Genomic DNA, 16,899 nt, shown 5'->3' on the forward strand with positions numbered 1-16,899 from the left:
TTGAAAAATATCCCATGTACACCTTAAGAAGAATGTGCATGGGCTGGGTGTGGTGGCTTATTCCTATAATCCTAGCACTATGGGAGGCAGAGGTGGGTGGATTGCCCGAGTTCACCAGTTTGAGACCAGAGCTTGAGCCAGAGCAAGACCTTGTCTCTAAAAAAAAAAAAAAAAGAAAGAAAAGAAAAGAAAAAATAGCTGGGAGTTGTGGCAGCACCTATAGTCCCAGTTACTTGGGAGGCTGAGGCAAGAGAATTGCTTGAGCCCAAGAATTTGAGGTTGCTGTGAGCTGTGATGCAATAGCACTCTACTGAGGGTGACATGGTGAGTGTCTCAAAAAAAAAAAAAGAATGTGTGTGTTGTAGTTGCTGGGTAGAGTATTCCAAATATGTCTTTTAGACATGGTTTGTTCATCGTGTTATTTGTGTTATGTCTTATGTTTTATTATCTTCTCTCTGATTGTTCTGTACATTATTGAGAGTGGGGTATTGAAGTCTCCAATACTATTGTACAACTGTCTATTTCTCCCTTTAAGTCTATCAGGTTTGCTTTGTGTATCTTAATGATTTGTTATTAGGCATATAAATGTTTATAATCGTTATATCTTCCTGTTGTATTTGACCTCTTATTAACACATAATGTCCTTCTTTGTGTCTTTTAACCTTTTTGAATTTAAAGTCTATTTAGTGTTGGTATTAGTATAGCCACACCTACTCCCTTTTGGTTACTATTTAGCCAAAAGGTTGAGAAGAAATTTTGGTTACTATTTGCGTGTAACACCTTTGCATCCTTTCACTGTCAATGTATTTGTGTCCTTGGCTGTAAAGGGAGTCTCTTGTACTCAGCATATACATAGTTGAATCAAGCGTTTTTATCCATTCTGCCAATCTCTGTCTTTTAATTAGAAACTTTTGTCCATTTACATTTAAAGTGTGAGATAAGGAGGGACATACTTTTGTCATTCTGCTATTTGTGTTTATATATAGCTTGTAGCTTTTTTGTTCATCATTGCCTGCATTACTGACTTCGTTTTTGTTTAGATGATTTTCTTAGTGAAACGTCTAAATTCTTTCTTCATTTCCTTTTGTGTATATTCTATAGCTATTTTCTTTGTGGTTACCATGGGGATTACATTAACATCCTAAAGTTATAACATTCTAATTTGAATTGATACCAGCTTAACTTCAATGACATGCAAAAAAACTGTGTTCCATCTCCTTCCCTACCCTTCTCAATTATTGATGTCACATAATGACATCTTCATGCATTATATTCCAAAAAAGGGAAAAAGAAAAATGAAGGTGGGGAAGGACTGTTTAAATCCCATAGAAGTCACTTCAGCTTGAGGGAGGTGCTTACAATACTGAGCTAAGGTACAACAACAATAATGGCTGACACCTTTCGGGCTGTTCCCCTGTGATCAGAAGGAGCATTCAGTTGTTAGAGGACAGATCTTTGAAGTTTGGAGGACAGGGTCCTGTTTGCCTACTTGGGTCCTGCAAGCTGTGCTCAGGTCCCCCTGGAACATGTGCATATGCCTACAATGGAGCTGAGAGTTGGGTGCATATGCCTACAATGGAGCTGAGAGTTGGGGATGGGTAGTTGCTACTGTGCTAGGAGCTGAAATTGACCAAAAAAAATCTTTTTTTCTGGAAATTCCCCTATGTTCTAATTTTTAAACATATTTATTCATTTTATTCTAGAATGACTAAAATTAACTGCAATGTACCATCCAAGTCTTCCCCTGGAACTTGCAAACGTTCGGTAGATTTCAGAGTTCTAAAATAGTCACATCATATTCTGCTGGTGGAATTGTTGTCTAGGTGGGGAGATGATTCCTGGTGCTTCCTACTCTTCCATCTTCCCAGAGTCTTCTTATCCATTTTTAACAGATGAAAAAACGAAGGTACAGAGTAGTGATTTTCCACGTTGAATAGCCAAAAAGTGGAAGAAGTGGAATTGGAACTTGTAGTGCCTAGCTATATCACATTCTTACATCTGTGTCCACTGCTTAGAGGGAGCCAAAGAAGGGAAATTGGATTATAAAAATAAGCCTCAGTTTACACAACTGAAAAGAATAAACAACCAAATGAAAACAGGTATTCATTTGGTTTGTAATGGAGGCAACTTTTTGAAGTTACAAGTTTACAAGTAGAATTGGGAGTGACTCTGGATGGGAAGGAGGCAACCTTCCCTTTGGGGTATGGGATGGAGAGCCAAAGTCTCCATGGGGACTCCAGGAGGGAAGCACATCATGTCCAAGGCAATGAATGGCCTGTTCTGAATACTAGTGCCCTCAAGGGAACAATTTGATGGAAAAAAGTGAGTGTCACACAGGGCTCTGTCTCAGAGCCAGGTTTGCATGTAGTGGGCTCTCTGTGAGAAGGGTAGGTGCCTTTTACTTGCACAGAAATAGGATTATAGGAAATCTCTTCACATGTTTTCAAACGTTTAAAAAAATCCCAAAGGGACAGAATTATGAAGAAATACACAATTATGATGTATGAATTATACATAACTCTGAGTGTTATATTTGTAAACCAAAAGTATACATAGAAAGTGTACAAAAGAGACTTCACAGTTAATTTTTGTGAACATTTTAGAATCCATTCCTATTACTTCTTTGGATGGTAATTCTTTAGATAAGCTCCATCTTGGTAACTAAAAACACTGCTAGTCAGAATTGTATTCTATTAAATCTGTTCGATTAGATGTTCAGAGGATAGACTTTGAAATCAGATTAACTCTCTGAAACATACATGTTAAAAGATAATAAATAAGAGATTCCCTAAACCATTAAGATTTACCATGGCTTTTCCCAATATTCTACAAGTGATTAAACTTTGTTAACTCACCATGAAAAACAGTTAAAATATTTATGCTTTCCTAATTTATTAATTGCTAACTAAAGAAAAAGAAGAAAAACAAAGACTTGAATTCATTTTGTTCACAAAATTACAGTATTTGGAGAAAGCACTGGTGAAGAATAACATCGGCAAATCTTAACTCTGTGAGTGTCTGCATATTTTGAGCTAGGTTTTGGGAATACACCTTCACAACGTATCATTAGAGCACAAAGACAGAATTAGCAAACCTTCTCCTTTGCGAAAGCCTTGTGGTAGCAGCTTTCTAAGACCATCTTTCTGCAGCACTAACCCCACGGCTCAAAACCAAGCCCTTACTTGCACAGAGGGACTCCTTTCCACTTGGCTAAATTCAAAGACTGACAACATCTATACTTTTTCTCTTACTAAAATGCTCTCTGAATGACTCAAGGGAAAAAATAAATACATCCAATGCACTCTGGTTACTAAACTGATCAATCGTTCATTACTTCATAGGTTTTTAAAGTAAAGATACTAATCAGTGTTGGGTTTTGTAATTATGTGGGTTTCTTGGACTATTTAGAAACTGATTAGCTATGACTGAATTAATAGTTCAGAAATTTGGAGGATGTAAACCTAACATTTAAAATTTTTTTTAAATTTGAGAACAATATGGGGGTATACACGTTTGGGTTACATAGTTTGCTTTTGTATATTTTAAGTAAAGTAATAGTTGTGCCCCTCACCCAGAAAGTGTGCATTTTGGATTCTTGACTTGGTTACAAAAGAAACATTTTTATGGGATCTCTAACGATTGAGTTATTCCTAACATATAACATTGGTCATGCAGTCAACCCAGTTTTTCCATGTTCTCAAATCTACAAATCAGATTTATAATTTTCAATCTAAGATTCATGGCTATAGTTTTGTGTGTGGACCCAAGAGCCAGCTATGCCATAGACCTTGGGCTCAAATCATCTGTTGTTATTAAAGCAGTAGACAAAGCTAAAAGCTCACTTGCTACCTGCATGGAAAGCTTGTAAATGGAACAAATCCCTGGTGAGATCTTTGGGTTATCTGCTCTCTACCTTGGGTTTTGAAACAGTAACCTTGACATGAGCGATAGATTGCTGGAGCCCAATTTGTATGGAAACAAATTGGGATAGATTTGTTCCAGACTTCAACACGATTTCTTCCTAATATTACTGGACTGAAAGACTTGATGATTAGTAACCTCAAGTACAAACGAGCCCTCTGAAAGCAAAAGTAGAAAAAGCATCTGCCCTCCTCTCAGGTTCCTTGAGTCAAAATCTCTCAGTTGCCACCTTTATGGTAATAACAATTTTTTTCGTATTCAGTGTTTACCGTTACAAAATAACCAATCTCCACTTTTTATGGCACATAAACCATCTTACTCCATTTCTGCCTCCTCCTCCAAGCCCATGTCCTCTGTATTCCACGAAGCTTTACAGAAAAAAATGAGCTGTTCCAGTCTATAGCTCACCCAGACAGTTCTGAGACTGTCCAATTTGGTAATTTTGACTAAGTGAATGGGTCAAAATGGTTGTAAATGAACTAACCTTTCAATCAGATGTGATTTGAGTATACGGTGCTATAGTTCAGTTGTAATAGGAAGCACAAGAGCTTAAAAAGCCTAGAATAATTCAGACTAAAATATCTTGGTTTTTTTTTTTTCATTTTAAAGTGAATTGAGCAATTCTCTGTGGTTGAGGATTGACATTATAATAGAAACAGAGCAAACTGCAGAATTGTTCACCAGGTAACTGCCTTAGTGGCAAAAAGTCATAAAGTAGTCTATTGATTGAAAAGAACACGAAGAAGACGCCTTGATCTTCTCATGGGGTGCCATATGCTCATAGCTCTTGGCCAGTTAGCTACTGACAAATTGCAGTTTTTGGAAAATGCTCTTTACCTTGAAGCATTTATTGATATAATAAGAGCCCTTATAGATATTAATTCTTCTTATGATTTGTTTATTAACATAGATGAACATACTCACAACTGCTTCCAAATACTGCCTTCTGTTTATGATGTATGTATAACACAAGATATTGCTACATAATAGCAATCCTGAATATTTTTATATATTCCTGAGTGTGGAGTAAAGATTCAATCAGTGGGCAAACATTTCAGTGATCTTTGAAACTTTTATGTTTCACCATAACTCTCTTTTTTTTTCTCTTACATAGAACTTTTTGTAGGACAAGATGCACAGCATAAATGTAGGCAGTTCTTACATGACTCACATATAAACTTTATGCACATTCTTGTTCATATTTTTTCACTTACCAGAATCAAGAGGCAACTTGAGGCCAACTTTGTGTGCTCGGGGATGGTAGAAAACACTGACAAAATCAAGCAACCAAAGACAAGGAGAAAACTGTAAAACAACAACAAAAAAGAGAAATCTGATAAGAACTCTGCCTTATTATTACAGAGTAAACTTGTTTCTAATGAATAAAGCAGCAGACCCATTAGACTTGGCAATGGATTAAATTATAAAGACCCTAGAAGGTACTAGACATTTTGGATATGAAAACGCAATAGGAAATACATAACAAAGGGGGTTCCTTTGCAACGTGATCGACAGAGAGAAGGTTGCCTCTGTGGGCCTGTATGTGTGGCATGCTGCGTTTAGATGTGGCCATCCAAGCATCTGTGAATTTCCTGTGCAGCTCCTTTTCTGAGCAGAGACCCTGAGAAAGGCCCAGGAAGTGTATTCTTGCCCCCACCCCGGAAGCTCGTGCTTTGCCTCTCAGCCTCCTGTTTGGCAGCTTCGGTACACCGTCAAGGGTTCTACCTGGTTGTTCCAAGCCCCTGGCTCATTTTCAGAGTCTGATATTGCTCATGGATTCTCATTTGTCATTTCTTTATATTAATAGCAAGAATAGAAAAGGAAGTGGCTGATTTCCTCTGCTAGCCATGCATTTTTCATTTCTTTCCAAACTGCTAGAGAAATGACCCTTCAGCTATGTCTATTCCTATATAATGATAGGGAGCAGAAGTCAGGAGAGAGCATTTTCTACCCAGGCAACTGACAGACATTTTTATTCCTAGAAATAAGAAACTTCCAGGATTAAGGAGGACCTTAGTGCTCAAGGAAAATGTCTAATGTAAGAGAAGGCTCTGTTTCAAAGTTGAAGCAACTTACCTTGAAATGCAAGATTAAAAATAACAAAATAAAACCACCCATGCTACTCGCTCTAAGCCATATTTTTTATTTTCCTCATCACTGGGAACTTCATAATAAGCACCCTTAAAATATCAGTTGCTGTTTTCCTGAGAACAGTGGAGTCAGTCCCTGATCCTCTTGTCTCTCCCTAAACAGTCTTACACAAGTCATTCTACTAAACTTGACTGAAAGCTCCCAAGGACCAGGGTTGCCTAATCACACCTGTGAAACAAATCCTGCCCCTTAATGCCTGCCTTTGTAAACAAAGTTTTATTTATTTATTTATTTTTATTGTGTAAATAAAGTTTTATTGACATCCGGCCACACTTATTCATTTACACATGGTCTATGGCTGCTTTCTTACTACAACTACAGAACTGAGTAGTTGCAACAGACAGTATGGCCCATAAGACTGAAATATCTACTATATGGCCCTTTAGAGAAAAAATTTGTTGACTCATGACTGATACCACCTTATTATTTTCTTTGTATCTATCCCAACACAGAACTGGAGTGTAAGTTTATAACTGCTCATGTTCTGTGTTCTGATAATAATTGGTAACCTCCAGAGAGGGCTTCTTATAAGGTAGGTATTGTGCTAAGCCCCTTGACATGCATTCTCCCATATTAGCCTCATGAATTTACGGAGTAGAAATATTATTATCCCAATTCTGCAAATACGAAAACCAAGAATTAAGAACATGTTGTAACACATCCAAGCTATGTAGCAGTCCAAGCACTGTCTGTTAGTCTCCACACAGTGTCACTGAATGAGCTTGCACAGATGGGAATGGCAATAACGTTCTTGGCTCAGGAAGATTTTGGGGGATGCTTCTCTATTTCCTCAAACTGCGAGGGAAGTAGCTGCCATTGCAAATAGAAGTCTCCCAGGGGAAGAAGCCTACTAGTGAAAAAAAAAAAACCCAAACTAGGACATGATGTTGATAATGACTTACCAAACTCTTGACTCATGAATCCTATGATTCAGGGTACTTTGGACTACACTTTAAATTGGCCCTGATAGACTAGATATTGTAAATTTAGTGGTCAGAACCCAGTGTACCCACCCAACCTGCTAACTATTAATGAGAAAGTAAAATTCAGGGATCACTAAGGTATTTGGGAAGATAATGAGGCATCATAAACAGCGAAAGATGTTTTCCTCTGGCGAGTTGCCATTATTTGGACATTCCCTCCCCCACAAGTTCACGCTTACCAGAAAGCCTTATGAAAACTGAGCAGGGGGTTATTGAATCACTGAGATACCCTCTTCTTCCAAGGGCATCCCAACAGTGGATTCATGAAGTCTATGTTTGTTTTCAAAAGAGATCTTTTTGCTAGTTCCTTCTTCATTAATATTTAAATGTTGTTTAACCCTTTCTTCTTTATCTTCTACTTTTCCCACTCTTCTTTGAGCTAATATCATCATCCTTTCTAACAAGAGTAGTTTCTGTGCCAGCATTTTGTTGTTGCTAGAGGGGTCCATCCGAGGACTACGAGCCAAAGATATCCACTGCTCTGGCTGCCAAGGGGTTATGGATGGGTCAATACATCCATTAGTGTATCGTTTCTTTATCCATTCATTTATTCAGCCATTCATCCATTTATCCAATTAGTAAATATTGATTAAATATATGATCCCTTCTCTAAGGCTAAAGAAGTCTATTGAGGCATACAGAGAAGTAAATAGATATAAATAGAAAATTAAAATTCTGAATGATGATTACGATGATTGGGAAAATACAGGCATACAGGAGCATATAGAAGAGGAGGGATCAGGCGGGACTGGCTACTGAGTTTGTAAAGTCCAACACAAAATGAAAAAGTGGGACTTTTGTTAAAAACTTAGGAAGGGTTTCAAGATGGTGTCAACAGAGCATAAAGCCAGCTGTGGCCCCTCTCTAAGTGTGGGGCTCCATGCAACTGCATATGTTGCTTGCCCATGAAGTCAGAACTGGGACTAGGAGAGACTTCCTTGCTAAAACACTGGCTAGGTTGGGCCCTGAGGGCCCGACAGGGTTAGCCAGGAAAACAGTTGGGCAGGAAGAGACTGTGTGGGTGAAAGCCAAAGGCAAGACAGCATCACTAGAATTCACTAATTAATCAGTAAATGAGAGTCGGTGAACACCCACTAGTTTGCTTATTCTGCTACACATGAGAAATGGAAGGCAGGTTATTTTTGCAAATCCATTTTTTTTTTTTTTGCATTGGAATCATTTAAATTCAGTTGAAAACATGTATTAAGTACCTATTGTAAAAAACACTACACCAAGCACTACGAGAGGTACAAGGATAATTAACACGGTCCCTACCATTAGGAATTAAAAGTCAAGTGAGGTGAGCGAGGTGAGCATCTTGGATCATAATGAAAGATACAGGCAGGTGAGCGCCAAGAAAAATGCTGCAGAGGCTGAAAGTGGGCAGTGGTTCTGTCCTGTGGGAAAAGTGGGAGCAAGTTAAGGAAGTTTTTCTTAAAGGTGGTGCTTGAGATGGTCTTTGAAGGAAGGGTTGGGTTTCCACAGAAGTTTCTGGAGACTCACATTCCAGAGGAGAGTACAGCATGAGAAAGGCAGTGGGCCAGAAGATAAATATGGCAAAATACTTGCTCCCGGATTACAGAACAAAAGTTATCCATGCAACACATGGTCACTGGTGACATTCCTAACAAGTCAGGAGAAAAGTCAAAAGACACAGATGGAGAAACTCAATTTGGGAAGATGATATGTCTAGTTTTAGACATTTGTGTGGCAATGTGGACCTAGATCTTGGGCGCAAATTCTAGTTGAAGATATTGAAGGACTTTTCCCTGCAGAGGAAGTAAATGTATGGAACACGTCATCCTGAAGACAGTACAGACCAGGAGTATACTGTTGGTAAATAAGCATAAAGAACATTGGAAAACCATTTCTTGATCTTGGCGAATGAAATCATGGAGAACAGTGAACACATTCTGGTGTGAATCAGCTCCTGGTAGCATTGCCAGAGACAGACTTCTCAGCTGGAGAAAGCACTAAACTGACACAGAGAGCCACTCTGAGGTGACAATGTTCACACACTGGCCTCATTGGCAGTGACAGGCTGCCTTGGTGGGGTTTGTGGGTGGCCCGGTTGACATCTCTGCTGCTGAGGGTCCTGCAAACATGTCTGCACGCACTGACAACTGACCATTCCCCACTGCATCACTTTATTGGTTGAATACAAGAGGGAGCAGTGGCAAGAATCAGTATACTCAGGATGTCTTCATCTGGAGTCTGTAGGCTCCAAGGGACTAAGGATAGAACTTAGGGGTTGTGAACATGAGGGGAAAATTTCTGTTTGTTTTTAATTTAATTTAATTATTATTATTTTTTTGAGACAGAATCTTACTCTGTTGCCCAGGCTAGAGTGCCATGGCATCAGCCTAGCTCATAGCAACCTCACACTCCTGGGTTCAAGTGATCCTTTTTCTTTTTAGACAAAGTCTTACTTTATCACCCTTGGTAGAGTGCCGTGGAGTCATAGCTCACAACAACCTCCAACTCCTGGGCTTAGGCAATTCTTTTGCTTCAGCCTGCCAAGTAGCTGGGACTACAAGCGCCCACCACAATGCCCGGCTATTTTTTGTTGCAGTTTGATTGGGGCCGAGTTTGAACCCACCACCCTTGGTATATGGGGCCGGAGCCCTACTCATTGAGCCACAGGTGCCGCCCTCAAGTGATCCTTCTGTCTCAGCCTCCTGAGTAGCTGGGACTACAGGTATCCACCATGATACCTGCCCAGTTTTTCTATTTTTAATAGAGATGGTGTCTTGCTGTTGCTCAGGCTGGTCTGATCACTGACCTCAAGTGATCCTCCCGCCTGGTCTTCCCACAGTGCTAGGATTACAGGTGTGAGCCACTGTACTTGGCCTTTTTGTTTATTTTTCATTAACCATGGTGACAAATCATGATTGTATTTGCAGTTCTTTTTCATTCATAGAAATTACAAATATTTGAAAATCTCATCTTACGGTTGTAGATGAAACCATGTTTCCTCTTGAATGTTGATTTTGCTCATCATTATTTCAATTTTATGGTAGTTATTAGACCCCCTGCTAGGCATTGATTTTTTAACGTATTAATGAAGAAGGATATATACTACCATATCACAAACTTCTTTAATACTTTAATATGGAGGATAACATTGCAACATAATTTGTTTCTTTTGCAATCACAAGTATTTAAGGAATGGTTCATAGTTAGCACCAGACCGCTGAAGGGCCAATGGCTCATGAAAACTTAAGACGCCTGTAGTTGAAGATTAGAAAGGCAGAGGTTGGGCGCAGGAAGATGGCCCATTTGGCACCTACCACCAACGTACCCTGGTACATCTTATGATGAGCTTTTAAAATGCAGATTTTATTTTCTTTGATACATTAACCCTGAAGTATCATAAGATGAATATCCCTTCAAAATTGTTCTATAACAGCTATTTATTTTGCCTGAAATAATCATCTGGATTTTGTTTCTTCAGAAATTTATTTTGATCTCTATCTTTTATCCAAAATTTCTTCTTTGGAAGACACAAACATTCTAAGAGGAGAAGAAGAGAATCTATGAAAAAAATGTTACCAGTTCAAAGGCCTCACTATCAACTAAAGAAAACTATCATCCACTCTTCTTGTGGGTTAAATAAGAATCAATTAGTCAGATATAATTTGACAGAAAGCTTGACTTGGCAATCTCCTGGGTGCTTATAGGAATAGATGAGTCCAGCCTCCAAAGCTTGCCCATCAAACACGGGTTCATTTAGCAAGAATTAAAATATGGGCAAAGGAAACATTCAGAAAAGCTCCGTGGAATGAGCCATGATAAGTTACCCAAACACACAACGTGTACTCACAAACGATTGTGAAGGAAGCGCTGAAGAGAGGCAAGACAAAGCTGATGTTTAGAGCAGACATCTCATAAAATGGGCAAATCCACGGTGAGCGCTTTGCTAATTAAACCACACATTTCTACCCAGAAGTGCTTTCTGCAAGCATTTTTGTAGACTATAAGCTTTCCACGGTATAATGGTCCATGTAAGTCGGGTATTAGGAAAACACTGGGAGAGGGGAGATCTTAAATATCTTAAGTGGAATGGAATCCTCAGATGAAAATAAGGGATGCTAACAGCATAGGGATATAGAATCTTTTAAGAAACCAATTTTTCAGAAATAACTTCCAAAGGCGATTCAGACCTGCCTCTGACTTTCATACATTTTTAAGTATTGCTTTGATAAAGTATGCTCTTCAGTGTATTTGCTGGAAGACCTCGTGAGCATGTCATGAATTATGACAACTGGAGTACTCAGGCTGGCGCTGGGGCCGTAGATGACCTCCTGGCTGACACGGGACTTGCCCGGAGGACAATGAAATCAAAACCTCTTCCTCAGAGGGAAGGGCTGGAGCCATTATTTTTCACCCAGCATCCTAAATTTACCTTTCTTTTTAAACCCAGTGCTTAGTAAAATGTCTTTTATGAATGATGTTTCCATGAAAGAAATGCATTTTGTACCCAGAATCTATTCATATCACACCTCAGCTTCCACTGCAAAACAACAAAAATAGGACTCCTTTGGTATCTTTAATGGTGATTTGGCATATCAGGCTACAACCCTGCGTGATTCTGCTTTTCCAGTGCAGTGAGCCTTCAATATCACAAAAGACGCTAACCAATAAATACTATCACTGTAGTCTCTGTGAAGTTTCCAAACTGGGGTCATCAGCTAACAGTTTTTAAAGAATGAAATGTCTTTTCCGTGTGTGTGGTGTTAAGAGGAACTCAGAGTATATGGGATATAGTGGTTTCTGCTTACAGCAGAGTCCTTTAGAGGACTCTGGTTAACAGCCATGAGCGAGGACAAGGCGAGAGAGCCCTCAAGCAGGTGCAGATGCCTCCCTGGGAGCAGTCACCACTCTGTGCCAACACAGACACAAGGCGCACTCTGCCTGGTTCTCACCCTGCATCAGAGAAGCCCTGCGGCTAGAGGGCTTTCTGATTTTGTCTCCTTCTCAGGACAGGATTTATTTTTGAAACATCACTTAAAGATGGTTATGCAGTTTCTCTTTGAACCTTTCCAGCCCTCGGACCCTGCCAGCATTTTAAGGTAGCATTGCCTTGTTGTAGACAGCTCTGCTGCTGGTCCTTGGCCAGGCTCTGGACCTCAGAGAACACGAGCGCCCTCCCTGCTAAGGTAGTCCTTCAGGTACAAATATCTGAGGTGGTTTTTCCTCCTGACTTGCCTGTCTTCAGATTCAGCACACCGAGCTCACTTCATGGTCTAGCTTGCATATGAAACGATGTCCAGATCTGCCACTTTCCTGAACACTCTTCTTTACATGGACCCAGTTCTTTACCGCGTCCCTCACAGTGAGACTCAGACCCATCCTCCTCCTCTAGTGTAAGCAAAAGAACTGGCATTTAGTCATCAGCAGAACATATCTGCACTGTGATTCTTGCCAGAGAATCCAAGTTCAAATTTTCCACCTACCAGCTAATAGCAAGAGCTTGGTTTCAAAAAGGTCTGTCTCAAGGACATGCAGTGAATTAATTTCTCCTCCCCTTCCTCCCACACACCCCAGGGTCTGGAGCAACCTGACCACTGACAACCTGTGTACTTGGACCCCAATACTTTGGTCCATCAAGTAATTACTTTCACGAAATTGTGTTTGATTTTCTGCTATTTCCTTGAGAAGGAGTAAAAAGCATTTAACCAACTTACTATACCAGAGGTTCTCAACCTGTGGGTCGTGACCCACAGGAACTGTATTTAAGGGCTGCGGCATTAGGAAGGTTGAGAACCCCTGTACTACACTTTTAGGGTTTTTCAGTACATCACAATGGATTTGCTCAATGAGGCATCCTGTGAGAAATTTCTCTCAGGATTTTATTGCAAGAAACATCTATGTTGCTTCTGGAAAGAAATGATAAAGTTTTCATTTTTGTAGACACTGAGATTTTAACATATTTATTGCCTTGCCTTGGCTGCTAGGAGGCTCAGAGATACATTTATGAGCCATGGTAATGGCCTAAATCCTGGCATACATGTTTATGGATTAACTTTCATTTCCAAGTTCTTTGTACTATTCCATCATTATTTTACTTTCACCATATTGTCTCTGTCATAAATATTTACAGCCTTTGTACTCAGGCATGGCTTGTGTCTTAACGGGGTTTTCAGTGTTGTAGAAAGACAAACCTTTGTTTATTTTTATTCATTTATACCATGTATATTTTGTTAGCTGACTCAAAGATTTCTGCATAATACAAGGTATTCAGGATATATTCAACTAAATATGAAGGTGACAAAGATGTGTTTTTGTCTATCATTACTTTTCCCTTGAAATAGGAGTATTAATACACTCTAATTAATACACCTATGGTATATTTTTCATTTTCGCTAAATCACATTAAAAAAATCCTTTTTAGTTTGAAAATCATGCTTTTGGATGGAAATGAAAGAATAGGTTAGGATATAAAGAGGTTGTATTCTTTTTACAGAATAAATGACTCCACCAGCTCAAATTTAAGTTAAACTAAAATGAATCGATTTCACTCACTTGGTTTTCTGAAAAGTCTTTATACCTGTTGCTTTTATATATTATTATGTTAATCTTGATTCATTTATTCCAAGCATTGAAATATTACTCCCCGAGCCCTCACAAGTCCTTACACTTGTCTTCAGGGTTTTCTTACAAACCCTGTGGCTTCTCTCTGGAGGTTTCTAATCAGGTTCATGTATATTCTCCCAAGAGTCCCACCATCCTCCCTGAATTTCTCTTTCCTTTATTCAAGGATATTATAAAACACTTTCCAGTGCTGTGCTGAAATCAAGACATTTTATCTACTCTATTCTCTTGATAATGCAAGCTAGCAAACATATTAAAACAAGAAGCAAGCATCATTTAATGTTTTTTGCTCTTGAACCTGTTACTTTCTAGTAATCATCCTTGTTTTTTTAACTTATTATAGATAATTTGCTTAATTCTACATGATCTTTTAGGAACTGGTTTTGAACTTATCAATATACAAAAGCTGCTCTATTTTACTCTTTTTTGACACTCAGAATATTTTCTTCTCATTGGTGATTTGAAATTTAAATTTTTCAAAATTTATTAAAGTTTAGTAATAGAAGTTATTGTATTTCATCCACAAATACTCTGATGGCTTACAACATAAATATAGACCAAGAAATATGAATCCATTCATGACAAACAATTTTCCCATCATATATTTTTCATTTTCTCTTAATCACGTTAAAAAAAAAATCCCTTTTAGTTTGAAAATCATGCTTTTGGATGGGAGTGAAAGAACAGGTTAGGATTTAAATAGCTCTGATTTCTCTGTTAGGATTTAAATAGTCAACACTATTGACTACAAATGGAATTACTTCTTCTCTATTCCTTTTTTTATTTTTAAGAAAAGAAGACTTTTGGGGAGTGGGGGAAGCACACTGTGGTTTACCTGGTTTTTAGCTTATTGAAATTATTCCTAATAATTGTAGTTTTTTTTTTTTGTAGAGACAGAGTCTCACTTTATCTCCCTCGGTAGAGTGCCGTGGCGTCACACAGCTCACAGAAACCTCCAATTCCTGGGCTTACGCGATTCTCTTGCCTCAGCCTCCCGAGTAGCTGGGACTACAGGCGCCCGCCCACAACGCCTGGCTTTTTTTTTTATTATTGCAGTTTGGCCACAGCTGGGTTTGAACCCGCCACCCTCAGTATGTGGGGCCGGCGCCCTACCCACTGAACCACAGGTGCCTCCCACAATTGCAGTTTTTAAAATTAAAAAAAAATTCTCAGTTACGTGCCTTCTAATTTATACTTAAAAGTATAGAGTAGACATCTGAATTCTTTGATGAATTTCTAGGTGAACAAGATTGGTTTCTTTCTTTCTTTTTTTTTTTATTTTTTCTTGAGACAGAATCTCACTCTGTGGTCCCAGATAGAGAGCTGTGGCATCATAGCTCACAGCAACCTTCAGCTCTTGGGTTTAAGTAATTCTCTTGTCTTAATCTCCCAAGTAGCTGGGACTACAGGCGCCGGCCACAATGCCTGGCTTTTTTCTTGCAGTTGTCATTGTTGTTTGGCAGGCCCAGGCTGGGTTTGAACCTGCCAGCTCTGGTGTATGTGGCTAGTGCCCTAGCTGTTGAGCTGCAGGCACGGAACCAAGACTGGTTTCCTTTTACTCTTGTTCTTTTGATAGGTCTCTGTCCAGAGTTTCAACTCTCTTGTTCTTACTGTTATTAAAATATAGTTTTCCTAATTTCTAACCATGTTCCTTTAACTATATACTTATTCTATTCTCTCCAGTCGGTGTTTATTAGAAGGATTATAACCTCCTGGTGAAGAGACCTTGGGGTGGGATGGCCCAGACATTTCTCAATTGTTGCCCCATCTCTGGGTGCCTACAAGTCTGAGTTTCTTGAAGACACTCACTCGGTCTGAAATGAATTGAGTGGATTGTGTCCTAGCAAGCTTTTCATCCCAGTAAATGGGACACGCAGCTAATGGCTGAATGGATCTTGAATGATCTGAGTAGGACAAGGTCTGGGTTCTTGCTTCTGCAAGCTCTATTTCTGCGTCCTTCATAGGAAAAATAACTGTCCAGTCACGGTGGCTCACACCTGTAATCCCAGCATTCTAGGAGGCCACAGTGGGTGGATCCCTTGCACTCAGGAGTTTGAGACCAGCTTGAGCAAGAGCAAGACCCTGTCTCTACTAAAAGAAAAGAAAACTAGCCAGGCGTTGAAAAGTTTGAGGTTGTGATGAGCTGTTACACCATGGCACTCACTCTACTCAGGACAACAGAGTGAGACTCTATCTCCAAAAAAGAAGAAGAAGAAAAAAAAAAGACTGCAGGAAAAATAACTGACATTGAAAAACCCAATGTTTATTGTTCAAAAATAATGAATTTCAAATGAAAAACAATAACAGGCTTTCCTACTATCATATAGTCAATGCACGCAACAGGAGAGGATTCTATTTAATATTTTATATTCTTGTTACCCTATTATATTTTTCTCTGCATAACCAGCACCATTTGGAATTACCTATTTGTTTATTTATTTTGGAATCCTCTGCTGGAATGAATGCTCCACAAGCAGGAGCCTGTCTCTCATCTCTGCCACTTTATTTCCAGTATCAAGAATAGGGGCTTGTGAGGCACGAATCAATTCATTTATTCATGCAGTATGTATTATTCAGGGGGCTACTATGTGCCCGGCATCATTCTAGGTGTAGTCATGAATAAAAAAGGTAAACATATCTGCCTTTACAGGTTTGCATTATAGTGAGAGACATGGGCCATAAACAGTGTAAATAAATAAAAGTCTGTGGTTAAGAGTGATAATTGCTAAGGAGAAAACAAATCAGTAAATAAGAAGGAAAGAATGCAGAAGCGGGAGGAGTTCCAAGTTTAGACAGAGTGGCCAGGGAAGGTCTCACTAAAAAGATGACATCTATTGAATTTCAAAAGTGAAATCCCGTGACACATCAAGCTGAAGCCATGGTGCATTTGGAATTCAGCCTGCACAGGCCTTCCAGACTCTGCTCCCCAAAGGGACTGCTTTTATCATGCCAATTCCTTGTCTTAAAACTTAAGACTCCCTTCTCTTGCTGTCATATCCAAACTTCTTTGTCCGTCTTTAAAGATCCACATAAGAACATTAATTCCTCAGTTCCTCCAGAGTGGCCCCTCTGGGCAGGCCTGACTGCTTTCTATTTTCTGCACAGTATCAGGGTATAACCTAATAACGTGGTGTAATAATGGAACTCAATGCTTCCCCCACCTGCAGCCACAGCCAGAAGCCCACATCCTCATTGCCTCTCTAGAGCTATTGTAAGGATCAAATGAGAATCTGTTTAACAAATAAATACT

General features: G+C 39.2%; 1 protein-coding gene across 3 annotated transcripts in view; it reads right to left on the reverse strand.

Moving 5' to 3' along the window:
• KCNQ5 (potassium voltage-gated channel subfamily Q member 5) overlaps positions 1-16,899 on the reverse strand; it is a 583,497-nt gene that overhangs the window by 202,221 nt on the left and 364,377 nt on the right. For all 3 annotated transcript variants that reach the window (XM_053602994.1, XM_053602996.1, XM_053602995.1), the window contains exon 2: positions 5,136-5,226. In XM_053602994.1, coding sequence (XP_053458969.1) covers positions 5,136-5,226 — 91 coding nt within the window. The remainder of the gene's footprint in view (positions 1-5,135; positions 5,227-16,899) is intronic.

The sequence above is a fragment of the Nycticebus coucang genome, chromosome 9 (genome assembly GCF_027406575.1).
Source record: "Nycticebus coucang isolate mNycCou1 chromosome 9, mNycCou1.pri, whole genome shotgun sequence".
Classification (NCBI taxonomy): domain Eukaryota; kingdom Metazoa; phylum Chordata; class Mammalia; order Primates; family Lorisidae; genus Nycticebus; species Nycticebus coucang.